General features: G+C 44.9%; 1 protein-coding gene across 1 annotated transcript in view; it reads right to left on the minus strand.

Annotated features, from left to right (window-relative positions):
• CSMD2 (CUB and Sushi multiple domains 2) overlaps positions 1-14,896 on the minus strand; it is a 325,013-nt gene that overhangs the window by 88,381 nt on the left and 221,736 nt on the right. Inside the window, exons 22-27 of the mRNA XM_084497137.1 lie at positions 13,056-13,244; positions 9,011-9,180; positions 6,967-7,123; positions 6,384-6,575; positions 4,949-5,075; positions 217-419 (exon numbers count right to left, since the gene is read on the minus strand). Coding sequence (XP_084353263.1) covers positions 217-419; positions 4,949-5,075; positions 6,384-6,575; positions 6,967-7,123; positions 9,011-9,180; positions 13,056-13,244 — 1,038 coding nt within the window. The remainder of the gene's footprint in view (positions 1-216; positions 420-4,948; positions 5,076-6,383; positions 6,576-6,966; positions 7,124-9,010; positions 9,181-13,055; positions 13,245-14,896) is intronic.

Consider the following 14,896-nt stretch of genomic DNA (forward strand, 5'->3'; position numbering starts at 1 on the left):
ACCTGCATTGCAAGGACAAAATATGTGAGTTTTCTCTATTTGCAGAGACTCAACTGCAGCAGAGCACAAATGGCTGGAAGACTGCACAGTTCCTGCTGTTGAGTCCAATACAATGTCATGAGCTTACAGCCAGCAGAACTTCATAGGTGGACCCTTGAAATCACTTATCAGTAAAGCCAGGTTTGGACAACGCTAAGGAAAGAATGTAAAGCCTACCTGAAAACTGAACAGCAAAGCCCTGCTTGCTCGTGAAGAAATCCGTGTTGAACTGAAGGATGACAGAATTGAAAGTACTGTGGACATCGCTGGGTAAGCTGGACCCACTCATCTCCTTTAGGAGGATTCCGTTCTCCACCGGACCGTCCCAGATCCTCAGCACGTCGTGGAACTCCTCAGTGTGGAAAACCATGAAATGGAGCCTGTGTGGCAGAAAGAGCTGCAGGTCACACCACAAACTAAGCTCTGCCTTCTTCTGTGGAAGGGTTACAAAGGTGCTTGCTACCAGCCCAAGGTACCTCGTCCCACTGAGTGTGTTCTCTCCTGGTATCTGCCACCCACCTCAGAGACCTGTTTTAGCCCTCTACCAAACATACTCAGTCTATAAAAAACAGGATCTCTTAGTGGGATGCCTCCCTAGTAAAACACATCGAAAAAACAGAAAACAACTGGGTCATGGATACTAATGCTTTCTGAAAAGCTGTGTCCTTTGTGCTGTTCCCTAAGCAAACAAAATTACTACTCTCTCCTAAAAATCTTGAGTAGCAAAGGTCCAAAAGCCAACCACGAGCACTGGAGAAATCCCCAGCTGGAAGATCGCTGTTGGTTTTGCACTGAAGGTGCTCAGCCATTACGGTGAGTAGCTGTCACACAGACAAAGGCTCAGTCAAGGACACGCCAGCAACCTGCAGCAGGGAGGCACAGAAGCCGTGAAGAGGAGGACGGGCTTTGTCCTTGGTTTTACGGGGCTCTATTACAGATAAACACGGAAGTATTGAGAAACTTATTCTAAAAGGAAAATTAGCAGTAAATGTGCTAAGGTCCCTTCAGACAACTGATGTATATTCATGCAATTCACACTTTGTCCCTATGTTGCACACAGCAATCACCTTGGCTGTCCTTTTGCTTTTTTTGTGTCCTACAAGGAACAGCTTTTTGTCAAGGGCCAGCATCTACTGATAAAATGCATCGATTTTTGTTACTTGCTCTCAGATCAAAGAATTTGCTCCTGGCACCAAGCTAATCTTGTATATCAGGGGAAAAAAAAAAATGGAAAGGAAAACAACCAGCACCACTCTTATTTAAAATAGCATCGTGCTGGAAAAGAAACCCTCACCAGGGTATTTGGTGTCCCAGAGGTTAATAAAAAAAAGGGCAGAAAGGAGTGTGTGTTGGGGGCAGACAGCAAACAGGCAAGTGCAAATTCTGAACGCTGGATTGAAGCACATGAGAGGAGCAAAGTGGCTGCAATGGGAAAGGATTTTTACACATTTTACAAAGTTTTGGATATTGAAAAGCTCTATTCAGATCAGCTAACAGAATAACTTTGGTAAGAAATAAAAGAAAAGAGTCAGCATGAGCCAGCTCTCCAAAACACACAATAGGAAGGGAAGGGAGAGAAAACAGAAACTAAGAAGCTGGTGGCTGGTGGTGAAATTACACTCTGCTCTCCATGAGGTGTTTATTACAATGCTCTGAATGCAGATTGTGTTTCCTTACCGGGTGTACTTTATAGTTTTGTCTACCCTGGAGAGAGGGCTGCAAAGTCTTCAGCATTTGCATCAAATGCTCCTTGGTACACAACCGCCTGCAGCAAGTGCTACGTGGAGCTCTGCTTTTTCCTGCTTTTAAATTCAACCAGGGCTCTGCCTGCTTGACACTTCCCCAGAAATTTCCCCAGAGAAAGCCCAAGATGCTGCCAGGAGTCATCCTGGTGAGGAAACTCACTGCAGAGACTGCACAGGTGATGGACCTGGCTGGGTGGGAGGAGGACAGAAGTGCCCTGGTGGCACCCGGGATGGGACAAACTTGGTCTCAGCACAACTCCCAGTGGGATGCTCCTCGCTTCCCACCCCGGGCTGGGGCAATGCCACACTGCACTTCTCTCCAAAACAACCTCTGTTGTGGAAGGATGTAAAGCAGCTGCCACACAAATCCAGACTTTGCAAGGAGCTTTGGGATCTTCCAAGACGAGAAGTACCACCTAAGCATGAGATACCCTCATTATTATTGTTACCCCTGAGGGAGTTATCAGCTAAAGGCTGCTGCCATACATCAGGGCTCAGTCCAGGGCTCACTCCTGCACTTAGAATGTCAGGCAACAAGAAGTCATTCAGTTGCCTCTGTTTCTCATTGCCAAATTAGCACTGGGGGAAATACCTCCTGACATGCTGCAGTTAGGCTAATGTGGGTAACTCCAGGCACGCCACTCCGAAACAGGGGCAGAGATCTATAAACTGTACTGAGAAAAGCTGCAAAAATAAAACAATCAGGTACTGGGCTTAAAACCCTGGCAGCCCTCAGAAGAGAACAAGAAAGCATTTGCTTGGCTGCTTTCCCATTTATCCAGGGCAAACAAATAAATAAGGTAGAACCATGAAAAGAAAGAAAAAAAAAAAAAAAAAAAGGAAGAAAAGCCAAACACTGCAATGCACTCAGCAACAAAAAAACATCCATGGAATCAGACGGAAACCGAAAGAGCTGAATCATAAATCTACCTAGCAGAGACCTTGCATTTAAAAAACAAATAAAAAAACAAATCAAGGAAAAAATGAATGGATGATAGCAGAGCTGCTCTCCACTGATGCCTTGGCCCGATGATGTTTGCTCTCAGGCTAACCAGAGCTAGTTGGCCAGAATTGCCAGGGAAAACTCATCGCTGAAGACCTCAGAAAGAGGGAAACAGAGAGATGCTGCCAGAGACTGATCCAGGATGGGGGACACTCGGGAGCTCACCAACACCTCACCAAGGGTTCCAGCAGCTCCCTTCCCTCATTTACTTCTAGCAAGCAACTTGCTCGCAGGCTTTACCAACGAGGAGAATGCCTTAGGAGTATAACCAGAAGACACAAGTTGCTCGACACCAGCTGGTTGAGGAGTCTGTTGGGAGAGCTGATTTTATTAAGAAAACTGGTGATCTCTGGAGCAAATCAATCTATTCAAAAAGCACATCTGTAACCAAACAGCACAGTTTTTCTATCAGCCTGACTCCATTCCCAGCAGGGCTTAATTTAAGACAAGACAGAACAACTGACTTAGCAGACAATGGAGACACTCTGACAATCCCAATTACATGCAAGAAAATGCAGCTAAAAGCAAATTAGGAATATATATGCATATATATATATATATAAGCTGTCCTTTATCATATAAAGAGAGATAGAGAGGGCAACTTCTCCCAGCTTAGCAAAGCAGAGGAGAGGCCAGCTCTGCACTGATGATCTGCATGACCTGTGCAAAACCACTCTGCCCCAGCCTTCCAGAAGGCACCCCACAAGCTGTCTGCCCAGCCTGGGGGTCCCTCCTGCTGCCGCCTCCTGCCCAAGCCCCTGCTTCCCAGCTTGGCTCCGTGCAAGCTGCTGAGCTCCCATCCGGAGAGGGCTGCAGCAGAAGGCAGCTTTACAGCACCGCGCTCTGAAGTCCCCACTGCGTGGTAATGCCAAAGCTGCAGGTCCTTGATGCTACCAGCAGCTTGTAGGGCTCCCCACTGCCACCCTCTAGCCAGGAGAGGGTTCCCAAATGTAAAAGCTGCGAAACGTTACGCGCCTGGAAATATCCATAGAAGAAATCTGCAACAGCCAGATGTTTTCACTCGTATTTCTCGATGAGACTGTGAAAAATGGAGCCTGTCCATACAGCACCATTTGTTAGGCTGGGGCTGGCAGCATCAATAAACCCTCTCGTGGCACTGAGATCACCGCCACGCAACAGAACGCCACTGCTGCTCCTAACCGTATATTCACTGCTCTCAGCTCTGCAAGCAGGACTTGAAGGCAATGTCATTCATTTTCCAGCACACCCTCCTGCTTCTCCATCCTATTTCTCTCCCTAGTCTCACAGCCAAGTCACTTTAGTTGCAATTTTGTGTGCGCGTGCACGCTTGTGTTTGCACATGCACACGATTAATCCTCTCTCAAAGTACAACCCTTTAACTTTCATGGCCATAATGGACAGACTGATTTTTCTGCCTCTCTCTTCTTCCTTTCCTTCCCCTCCTTCTGTGCAGATACAGCTTTATTCAAAAAGCTTTGGTGATTAATTTTAATGTAAGTTATAAATGAGGGCTTTATACAATTGCATCATGCGTGAAGAGGATTATTTTTCCAATGGATTAACATAAAAATGAACTTGCTGAAAATGTGCTCTCTCAACTACCCAGAGATCATCTGTTCTGTTTGAGCTGCCAAATAAAGGAAGAGAAGAAGAGAGCTTTCATCTCTAATGACAAAGGAAGGGTCACAAGGTGTATTACCATACTATTGCCTGGCATCATTTCATTTCAGCCCTGGGCCCTTCCAAGCCTCTGGCTGATCCTGCAAACATGAGCCTATAGTTCTGCTCATTTGTGTACTCCCAGAGAAGTGGATAGGATTACGCATGTGAGTAAAGTGTGGGTAAAGTTCATTTGCTGAAGCAGTCTTTGGATGAGGCAATCTCCTACACTTTGGGAGAGGAACAGAGGACGGGGTTGCATGCCTACTTTGTCCTCCAGAAATCTTTAGTAACTCTTAGAATGAAAGAAAAAAAAAAGAAAGAGGAGAATTCAACTGGAAGTTGCTCGTGCATTGGAAACCCAATGGCAAGAAGTTACTAAACCTCTCTGCTAGCTCTGACCTCAGGCCAGGAAAGCACTGAGTAAACCATCACCACTCTGAAGAAGAATTGCAGAAAACAAACAATAACAGAAAAAAAAAACAACTGTAAAAACCAGGAGCGAAAACTTTCAACTCACCCTATTGTGCAGCCGGCTTCTGCCTCTATTGTCCAAATGCAATTCAGATTATGATCGTAGGGTGTGGGGTATCCGGGAGACAGTATCCGTCCTGACGACTCTCCTTTGATAGTACCCCCACACTCAGCTGAAAAACATATGGGTTAGTGAGAAGATTCATGACATATTATGGCTCTTGGCAACAATGCAACTCTCATCTTATCAATACAACAGAGAATTTCTTCCCATCTGAAGAGATTCTTAGAGCTTACTAGCCAAAGATAAGGAGAGTCATTTAATTCAGCTAAAACAGTGAGTCAGCAGAATAATTGCACTTCTCTGCATGTTCCTAAAATCCGACATGTTGTCAAAGCTTCCCTCCACCTTTTTGGCTTCACAGTGAATAAAGGCAGAGCCTGCCAGCATCCTGGCTTTCCCTGATTCATGCTTGGGGTGAAAGAGCTCAATTCTTCTCCTTGCATCTGCAAGTCTTAACGACTCATGGTTGTGATCAAAGGAAGAAGCCAATATGTGCATGTCCGCTACATGAACCTCAGTGTAAGGATTTTTCAATATGTTTTCATAATATGTGCATTAAAATTCTGTGAGTTTCCACATGTTCATGCAGACATGACCAGTCACGTTTATATTCAGCTAATAGGGTACAGGTTAGGAAGATGGATAAATCACATAAATTTGTCTTTTCACCTCAACACGCAATGTTGAAATTCAGCAGACTTGCAGCATAAAGGTTCTAACTTTTGGGAGAATTCAGAATGCCAATGTCTGAGCACACCACTTACAACCACGAAAGCAGATCAGAGGCATAAATCTCTAAGAACTTCAACATGCTCTGAGAAACACTAACTAAGCATGTTGCTGTCATGTAACAGACCAACAGCATTTCATTTAGATATACAAAATTTAATAAAATACTTTCCCATGCAAAAAGATATTCTGCTGGAGAGTTATATGTAAAGAGACCTCAGGACTTAACGAAGAGAAGACTAAGGGAATTAAAATGTCTGAGAAACTGGTATCAGATGTCATGTAGCTCTCAAATAAACATGACTTTGAACTGTCAAATGCCAGGACACACGTTGAAGTCTGCCATTATCAGGAAGTGCCATTCTGTTTAACACGTACAAGTGAAAGGACAAGGACTGAGAAAGCAGTAGTCTCCTTGCAGCAAAGCACAAAACCTTGTCAAATCTGTGCTCAGAGCACAGTGTTTAATGTTAAAACTGCTTGTAGAAGTTTTGTAGCTATCAGCGCTCTCAATCTGAAGATGCCTTACACAGGATCCTTATCGTTATCTTTTTTGATGTAGACGGCTGCAATCAATACCAGAGATAATGTCACGTGTATTAGCTAAAGAGAAAGAAAGGGCACTCAGAGCAATGCCCATGAGCAAAGCACTTGTTAGAGGAGTTGTTAAAAGCAAGACTTGTCTCACCTACACAGGTTGGCAGGGGTTGATCCCAAGCTCTCCGCTCCCCAGTCAGACAGACCAGCACCCTGCTGCCTCGCAGTGTGTAGCCAGGGTCACAATTAAAGGATACAGAGCTGCCAGCGAAGTGCCCTTCATCGTGGACCTTGTAGCCAAATTGCGGGATGCCAGGGTCCTCGCATTTGATGAGTTCAAAACCTGGAGCGAGAGAAACAGCATCAACTTTCCTCATATGTTTAACAGCCAGAAGCCATTAGCACAAGATTATATTAACTGTTTTCCTCTGAAGAAAAATGCTCTGTTGGCAAAAAGAAACACCATATGGAGAATTGTATTTTTTTGATTGAGATTGGAAAGAGATCCCAGGGATCTGATATCTCAGCTGCAAGTGGAAATTTCTGTATCACCACTACCTCATTCACAACAGAACAGGCTCACTGGCATAATTCATCTCCTCCACTCTGCTTCCTCTTCAGACCCCAAGATCTTTATAGAAAAGACCATTTCCTCTATTCATGCAACTGTAACACCAAGATACACAACTACACCTCAGATTCCCATCTCACAGGCATATGGGCCCAAGACTTACTAGAAAACTGCAGCTCAAAGCCTTTACTCGTGTTCTCGCTGTTGGTGATGAACTCGAGCCACATGCTGCTGGAAGTGCTGTTTATGCTGGTGCCAAGCATTTCAGAGCGACTAAAGGAACCCAGCAGGCGAGCAGAGCTATTGCTGCCATCATAGACCTGGGAGGAACAAGAAACACATACTGGAAAACGTCCTTTATTTGCAACCTCAGGGGTCAAATCCTCCATGACTGAGAATATGGGCAGCTCATTTGGAGCCAGTGAAATTATTCCAGTTAAGAGTGTGACTCGATGAGAATTGATGGTGCTGTTTGTTTGAGGAGCAGGAGGATATGCATCCCTCCCTGTACACCTGAGCTTATACCGCACTCTGGGCTGTGTTTTCTGAACTAAGCTCTCCTTCCAAAGCTGCAGCACAGCTACTGGGAAAAACACCTTGTTCCTAGAGTGACTCATGGATGTGTCTTGACCCCACTATTATTATTAAAAAAATAGATTTTTTTTCCTTTTGGGCAGGATGATTCTCTTACAAGGGTAAAGAGCAACTTCTCACTAATAGAGATTGACAGTAACTTTCCTCAGTGGTGGAAGAGAAGTTGATGACAAACCTGTTAAGAGAAAATAATTTCTTTCACAAGTATATTCTTTGCATTAGCAGGAAATCTCTCTCTTTCTAGTCATCCTGTGAGTTGCAAATATGTGGATTACACCTATCTCACAGTGCAGAAGTATGGCACTTAAAGAAGGACAGAGGCATTCTTGGGAAGATGGTTTAGCACAGCAGCACACGTCTTGTAATATTAATGCTTCCTACAAAACCGTTTCTTTGTGATTAATAGAAACTCAGCCTGGATTTGTCTCCTTCCATATAGAGTCCTGAAACTTGTAAATGCAGATTAATCTGAGTATGGGGATGCTGAAAAGCTTGAATTTAAATAAACCCGCTTTGCAGGGGATTCAGCCTTGGTTCCTAGAAACACAAAAATAACGCTACAAACCTCCCACTTCCTCGTGTGTCAACAGTTCCCCCTGTACAACTGTGCAGATTAAAAACCGAAGTCTAGCTACAGGGGGAAGACCTCTAGCATTCCAGTAAATCTATTAAATTATTTACCCAAATTAATTCATATTTCTACACGGTGTAATTTTTGTAGCTCTGCATGGTATTTGAAGATGATGGGTTAAAGCCTGTCTTTGCCTATCTGCTCACTCTCAGAGGCCAAGTATTTCTCTCTAAAAATAAAAGTAGCCTCTCTCAGTCCATATGGGCTCTTTCCACTACTTTTGCTATGTAAGACAGATGCTTGGTAACCTAAACAATAAGGCACAATATGTGTAACAATGACTGAAGCCTTCCCTGCATCTTAGGGAAGACGACAGCAGAAGGTATAGCAATGCAGCAAAGATATCCACATTTTTACAGGATACAGGATTTGTTTATACACTCAGCAGCAGAGCGAAGCCTCAAACAATCAGCTAGGCTGTAGAGCACAGGATGTTCACTACTGCCTTAGTTCTGCTGCCAGGGACTGCCATGAAAATGTGAAGTTCAGAGGTGCTCGTTCCCTAAAATCATAGAATATGTTTTAAACGCAGCCAACTAATGCCCAGCAGTGACACATGCTGATCAGACAGCTTCCCTGGGCTAGAATATATTGTTTCACAGCTATATCAGCTTTCTACCTTGTTCTAGCACTAGAGGGAATACCCACTGATAATATCCCAGCTCAGCTGCCTAGCCTTAGGAACAGTCTGATCCAGGAAATCTTGCTGCTGTCTTCAAGGCAGCCATGTCAGGCACTTAGTGACACAGCAGTGACTCCTGGCTACAGAAGCCATATGAAGGACTTTTTTGGGGGATGTCAGTCCAATATTCCTAGTACGAGACTCTTCCAGAGATTACCACTGCACTGCTGGCACTGCCTGGGTGGCATTTTCCAGAGGTTAGTCTCAGCTAGCTCTGTTACAATTTTAGGACATCACCTCCCTGTCAGATCTTGCTCTCATTACAGCACTACCCTTCACCAGTAGAGACAAAAGAATTACCTTGAGGACATCTCCTGCTTCCAGTTCAAAAGTCCTGGCTTTCAGCTGGATCCCCTTTCCTGGCTGCGTCTGGATGGAGTAGATGCACTCATGGTTGTTGTTATAGTTTATTGGGTAGTTGGGGGACAACAGAACACCTTGGGTTCCAGTTACAGATGAGCCACATTCAGCTATATAAAGACACAAAACCACATTTTAATAACCACAGATGCTCACTCCTTCCTATACCCATCTGCTAACATATCCATGAACTCTATTTCCAAGTGCAGTTAGTGAAAAAAACAAAGAAACAAATCCCAGCACTTACTAGCACCTCTGTCATGCTCAAACCTCAGGTGTTTTACATGAGATTAATATCCTCTCCTTGTACAGATAGGGAAACTGTGTCACAGAAAGTCAAAATCCATGGAAAGCCACCACCTGCTCGAAACAGTGCATGTGTTTGTGTTCCTTTCTGATTCATGAACCAGAAGGAAATTAAAATAATATTATTAGATTGAAATATTTGAAGTCCTTTGCCACGCTGTTTAGACAAATACCTTTACAACTTTTACCTTAACATGGGAAATAAAAATTGTAATGGCATTCTTTTAACAGCCAGCACGGCACACAGCTGCCTGCTGGTACCTGTGCATTTCGAGTGTAGATCTCTGCAGAAAGAAATGCTCAGTGAAACTCTAAAACAATTACCAACGATAAAGCTATGTGTGAATTTGAAAATCTTCCCCAAAACAATTTCCTGAAAACTAAAAGGGCAAAATTTGACATTTCCTCTTGTTTGTTGTTAATTCTGCCCTTGGCTCTTCAGTTCATCATCTGACAATATTTTAAAGGACCTTTTGCCCCTTGCTCCCTGCTTTTGTTTTTCTTCCCCGCTTTGCATCTAACAATTACATCCATTCCCATTAGAAAAAGAGAGAAAACTGGAAATCCTTTTGCCCCTCTGCTTCAGAAACTAGCTCTAATTTACATGTTTGTTTCCTCCCAACATGTCACTCAGAGTCCCACAATGGGCTTGGGTTTTTTTCTGTGGCACAGAAAGAATTGACCTTTCTTGTTCAAAATACAAGGGACTGGGGACAGAGAAGGAGATGCTGCTGCAGGAATTCCTGTCAACCTCTTGCTCAGGGAACTGGAAGGGTAGGGGTACTTTATGTTACTGCAATTGTTTCTCCCATTTCTGAGGGGGAGTTTATGTTCTATGACAGGTTATAAAATGCTATAATTTTACCAGTTCTGGAAGAGGGAAAAAAAAAAAAAAAAAAAGACTCCTTTCTCTCCGTTATTTACTACAATCTGTCCCTATTATATGACATTCTTCTAGTAAGGCTTCTCTGCTTTTCTGCTCTGGGTAGTGTGAACAACATTTGTTTTTGAGTCAAATTTGAAGCTGGAAGATTTGTAAGACACAAAACTAGGCAGAGTGATCTTCCTTGGAGAAGGAGGAGAATGACAGCTTTGGAGATTCAATCGATCTCGAATCTCATGAGATCTGGGTTTAAGGCTTCCAGGAAATGGAAAGAACCAACTTTCACCTATTTTATGTACTTCAGTTGCAAGCTTTTAAAGACACTATCTCTTTCTCCTATGAACATGCCACAGTGAGTATAATAGGACTGCTTGTAGCGAGGACATGCAGTCCTCACTACATGATGCAGCGAACAGATATTCAAGTGCATCTGATTGCAAGCAGCAGTAGTACCCTGATAGCACTGAGCTTTCCCAGAGCTCATGGGACAATCTGAAAATTAGCTCTTACCTGCTGGTATCTAAGGTAGGAAGCAAAAGTTTGCAACACTCATTCAGCAGTGACTGTCTCATCTGAGCATCTGAGCCCAGCTAGAGCCCATTTGCTACAGAGACGTACAATCCCCTAGCATATGCAAATATGTCCTGCAACCACCCTATGTTTAGGATTTTTTGTTACTCCCTGATTAGCTCCCACATGAGCAAACCATGAGTCGTCTTTTTCTTGGCCTATTTACCCTGAAAGATTTTCAGCTGTAAAACATTGGCTCGCTACTCCTTTGAGTGCTGGTGTTTTGTATGCACAACTGGGGAGAGTTGCTCCAACTTGCCCTGAAAACAGCTTTTCTGATTAGCTAGCTCTGCCTCATCTCCACGGGTCCTTCGCAGCATACAAAGCTGCTGGATCTCAGGGAAACCATCATGGTGCACGTGCAGCTTTCTGCACTGACTCTGCTACCTCTGCTGGTCCTTCTAATCAAAAATGAAAGCAAAATGAGGAAGCAGCAGCAGACTGGGGGAGAGGAGGTACTTCTGAGGTGACTTTCTTCTTCCCTTCTTGGCTTCTATGGCACTCCCTTTAGCACAGATTACCCGGGGATGATGCTGAGGACATCAGCACTTGGCACCTGGTGTGAAGCAGCAGTCAGCAGGGAGGCATTCCTGCCCTGGAGAGACGGGCTGGCCAAGGGACAAGATCGCCCTTGTTGCTGTACAGATCCATCTAGAACAGGAACTGAATATAAAGTGTCTGGGCTCTCTGGCAAAAACACATCTCCCGTGATCTGAGGGGCTACGCCCCCAGTTTCCATCTGTATCCTTTCTAACAGGGCAAGCACACAGGCTTGGAAGTGCACTGCGGGCAGCACAGAAAAAGCTGTCACCCTGCTACCAGAGTTCTGTGCACATCACCAGACAGGAAATTTGATCCATTATTATAAAACCCACATGCTAATTCAAAGCCATCTACAGTAGGGAATGGGGAAAATGGAAGCCATTGTGTCCATTTAGGGATGTCTGAGGATCACATTTAAGCTATGTTATGATTCTTTTTGATTCTATTCCCTTGATGAGCTTTCTCTGCAACCTGATTATTATTCATGCCCTGAAGAGGCTGCTTGTCACAGCAGGATGATGCAACCCTGCGACCTAGGCATTAAACAGTGCTGGGAAATGCATTCAGCATGGCAGGAGTCAACAGCAAAGCTCAACAGACTGAGAAAGTAGCCTGGCTCTTGCTGGGATGCCTTCTTTGTGAAGGTTGCACATAAAGAAAATCTACCTAGCAGGCTTTGCCAGAGTGAAAACAGGTAAGAGATCTGTTCTGTCTGGTCTGAATGAATCACTTCACGGTGCTGTGGGTGGCCCAGGCAGCAGCAGAGTACTGAATATTTTCCCCCTTACTAAACATACAACAAAACCAGAAATGCGTTAATCTTCCTTTTGCAAAGGCCTGAGGCAGTGGCAATTCTTCTTCCTTTCTCCTTTCTCAACGTGGCACGCTGCTGCTTCTGCTCTTTTTTGCGAGCCGCTGTGCTTGGAGGGGTCTCTGCGGGCTGGGCAGGGGGCTGCCCTGCAGACCTCACCAGACAAGGCTGCCTGGAGCCCATCTGCATTAGGGATGACAGCCAGAAACTTGCTCAGTGTCACAGATGACTTCTTCCTCTCCTCTAACTCTAGATTTATTTATTAGTATAAATAATTGCCAGAACAATTGCAAAAAAAGGTGCAACGGTTAGGAGGAAGAGACATGCAAGGTGTACTATGCCAGAAACCTCTGCAGAATAAGGAAAAAATAAGAGCCAGAGGGAGTTTTCCAGGGACATCCGCGCTAATGTGAAATTTGCATTCCTTAAGATCACCTACCAGCTTTCATCTCTGGACTATTAAGTTTTACAGCACATGGATTCGAAGGGAGGATGGCCCTAAAACCAGGCTGTTTTACAGAACCTATCCCCAGAAGGATGATGTATCTCCCATAGTTTGCGACTCATTCACTTGTACGATCACCGGGGCTCGACCAGGGGGCTTCTGCTGGGACCCCAACTGTGGGGCACTCCTCGTGCTCCAACCCAGGAGCAGTCTGCAGCCCCTCTGCCCATCCCTGCCCTCCTCATGCTGAGCCGGAGGGGCTGAATTTGTGCCAGCTCCCCCTCCCCATCCCCGCACCACCCGGCCTGCAAACTGAAGGATGCCGCCCCCGAGGCGTCCCCCTGGGGTGTGCCGCACGTCCCTGCCCGACTAAACGATCCAGCACAGCAAAACCAACCAAGCAAAATGAAAGCACATGACCACCTACCAACACACCTTGGCAGAGGCGAACTCCACACACGCCGCCGCCCCCCGAGGCAGGTGATGCGCGACGCGCCCTCCAGCCGGTACCCGGGGAAGCAGGAGAAGGTGAGGACGTCGCCCACGCCGAACTGCAGCCCCTTCCTGATGCTGTAGGCAGGGACCTCCGGCTCATCGCAGGGCTCCAAGTCGTATTCTGCAAGGGGACAAAGACACGTATGGCATGGCAGGGTGACACCTCACAGCCCTTTCTCCCCAGCCCTGAACGTAAGGATGAGGTGGGAGCTCTGAGTTTTAAGCCAGCTGCAGTGCAGGTCTGAAAAAGAAGCATCCATGCAAGACGTACGACGTGTTTGACCATGAAGACCAGCTCGGGTCTCTCTCTCCATACACAACCCTCGGGGTGTCACCAGGATATTGATTTAAACCAGCTCAAAATACAACAGGTCTCGTTTTCTGTCCCTGTTGTCAGCCAAACAAGAAAGTGACACCGGTGGGGGCCAAACACGATGGAAATTTGTCATCCTCCCTCTGGTTTAGTAAAATGAAGATGAATTGATCCGGATGGGATTTCTGGTTGCCTCTCCATTACTAATCCTGAAAATGAATGAACACAGCATCCTGCTTGGGGAATGCAAGAGAACATTTAAGCTGCTACTAAACGAAAGGTCATGGAGCGTTATGGAAAAGAGCCAAATGTATGTCCCTGGTCACGAACCATTTTAAAGGAAACCTTTTTTGAGAGCTATTTTTTGAACAAATAACAAAAGTGCAAAATACGAAGCATGTGCTTATATATATAAAGGAAACTAAAAATATAACAGACTCCCGTTTTCATTTTCCAAGAAAGGAAAGAAGTCCCAAAATACGTTGAAAATAGCAGCTATAATTAGATAATTGGAGGCAATTTGTTTTAGACAAAAAGGTATTTTTTCCCCATCAAAATGGAAGTTAATTGGAAATTTTCTGTCTAGTTTCCACAGAGCATCATCTGCGAATTGCTGACTTCAGAGGCCAGACAAAGGTATTGGAAACCAGTTCTGAGTGCAGCAGGTTTTATTTGCATCTATGGCAACAGCTCTGTCCCTCAAAGACACATCAGACTGAGCTCCACAATAAAAATGGTCATTTCTCTTCCTCACCAGCAGGCCAAATTTGCAGCAGTTGCCCTCAGGACTACAATGTATGCTGAGATATAGAAAAGTAACAATACGATAAGCTTTTGTCCATTACCTGATTGTTTTACAGAATGGCTTGTCAGGGCACTCAGGCAGCAAAGATTACATTTTCTGAAATGTGTGCACAGGCAAACACTTCAGCAGTCATTTGTGGGACTTCGGGGTAAAGGACACAGTTCAGCACCTCGCAGCCTTCAACCAGAGATCACCCAAGCAAAGTATTTGCAAGCGTGATTATCTGTTTTGCATAAGCAACCATGCCTTTATTTGATTCTCCCTCATCATGCACACGCTGCTCTTCATTGACAACTTCTGAGAATCCAGACTTTTGTTTGAAGAAACCAGTATTTTGTACAAACAAACAGTTGAAACCTGCTGTCATCAAACTGAGCTTTGGAGACCTTGGCTCTGTTCTCACCTCTAGACCTGTGCTTTTCTTTCTCCAGTGTCTCTGTCCCAAGCCCCTTACTTACTGGAAATGCTCATGGCAAAAACTGTCTCTAACAAGTGCTGGTGCACAGATCTTCATTGGCACAGCTGGGGCAAAAAGGGCTTCTGCCATCAACAAAAGCCCTCATCCCTTGATGCCCTGCTATTTGTACCAGGAAGTCTGCTTTAATTTGCTATCAGCAGGTCAGTTAGAGAAGGTCCAGCAAGAAAATACTGTTTC

Source organism: Aythya ferina (assembly GCF_964211825.1).
Source record: "Aythya ferina genome assembly, chromosome: 24".
In the NCBI taxonomy this organism is placed as follows: domain Eukaryota; kingdom Metazoa; phylum Chordata; class Aves; order Anseriformes; family Anatidae; genus Aythya; species Aythya ferina.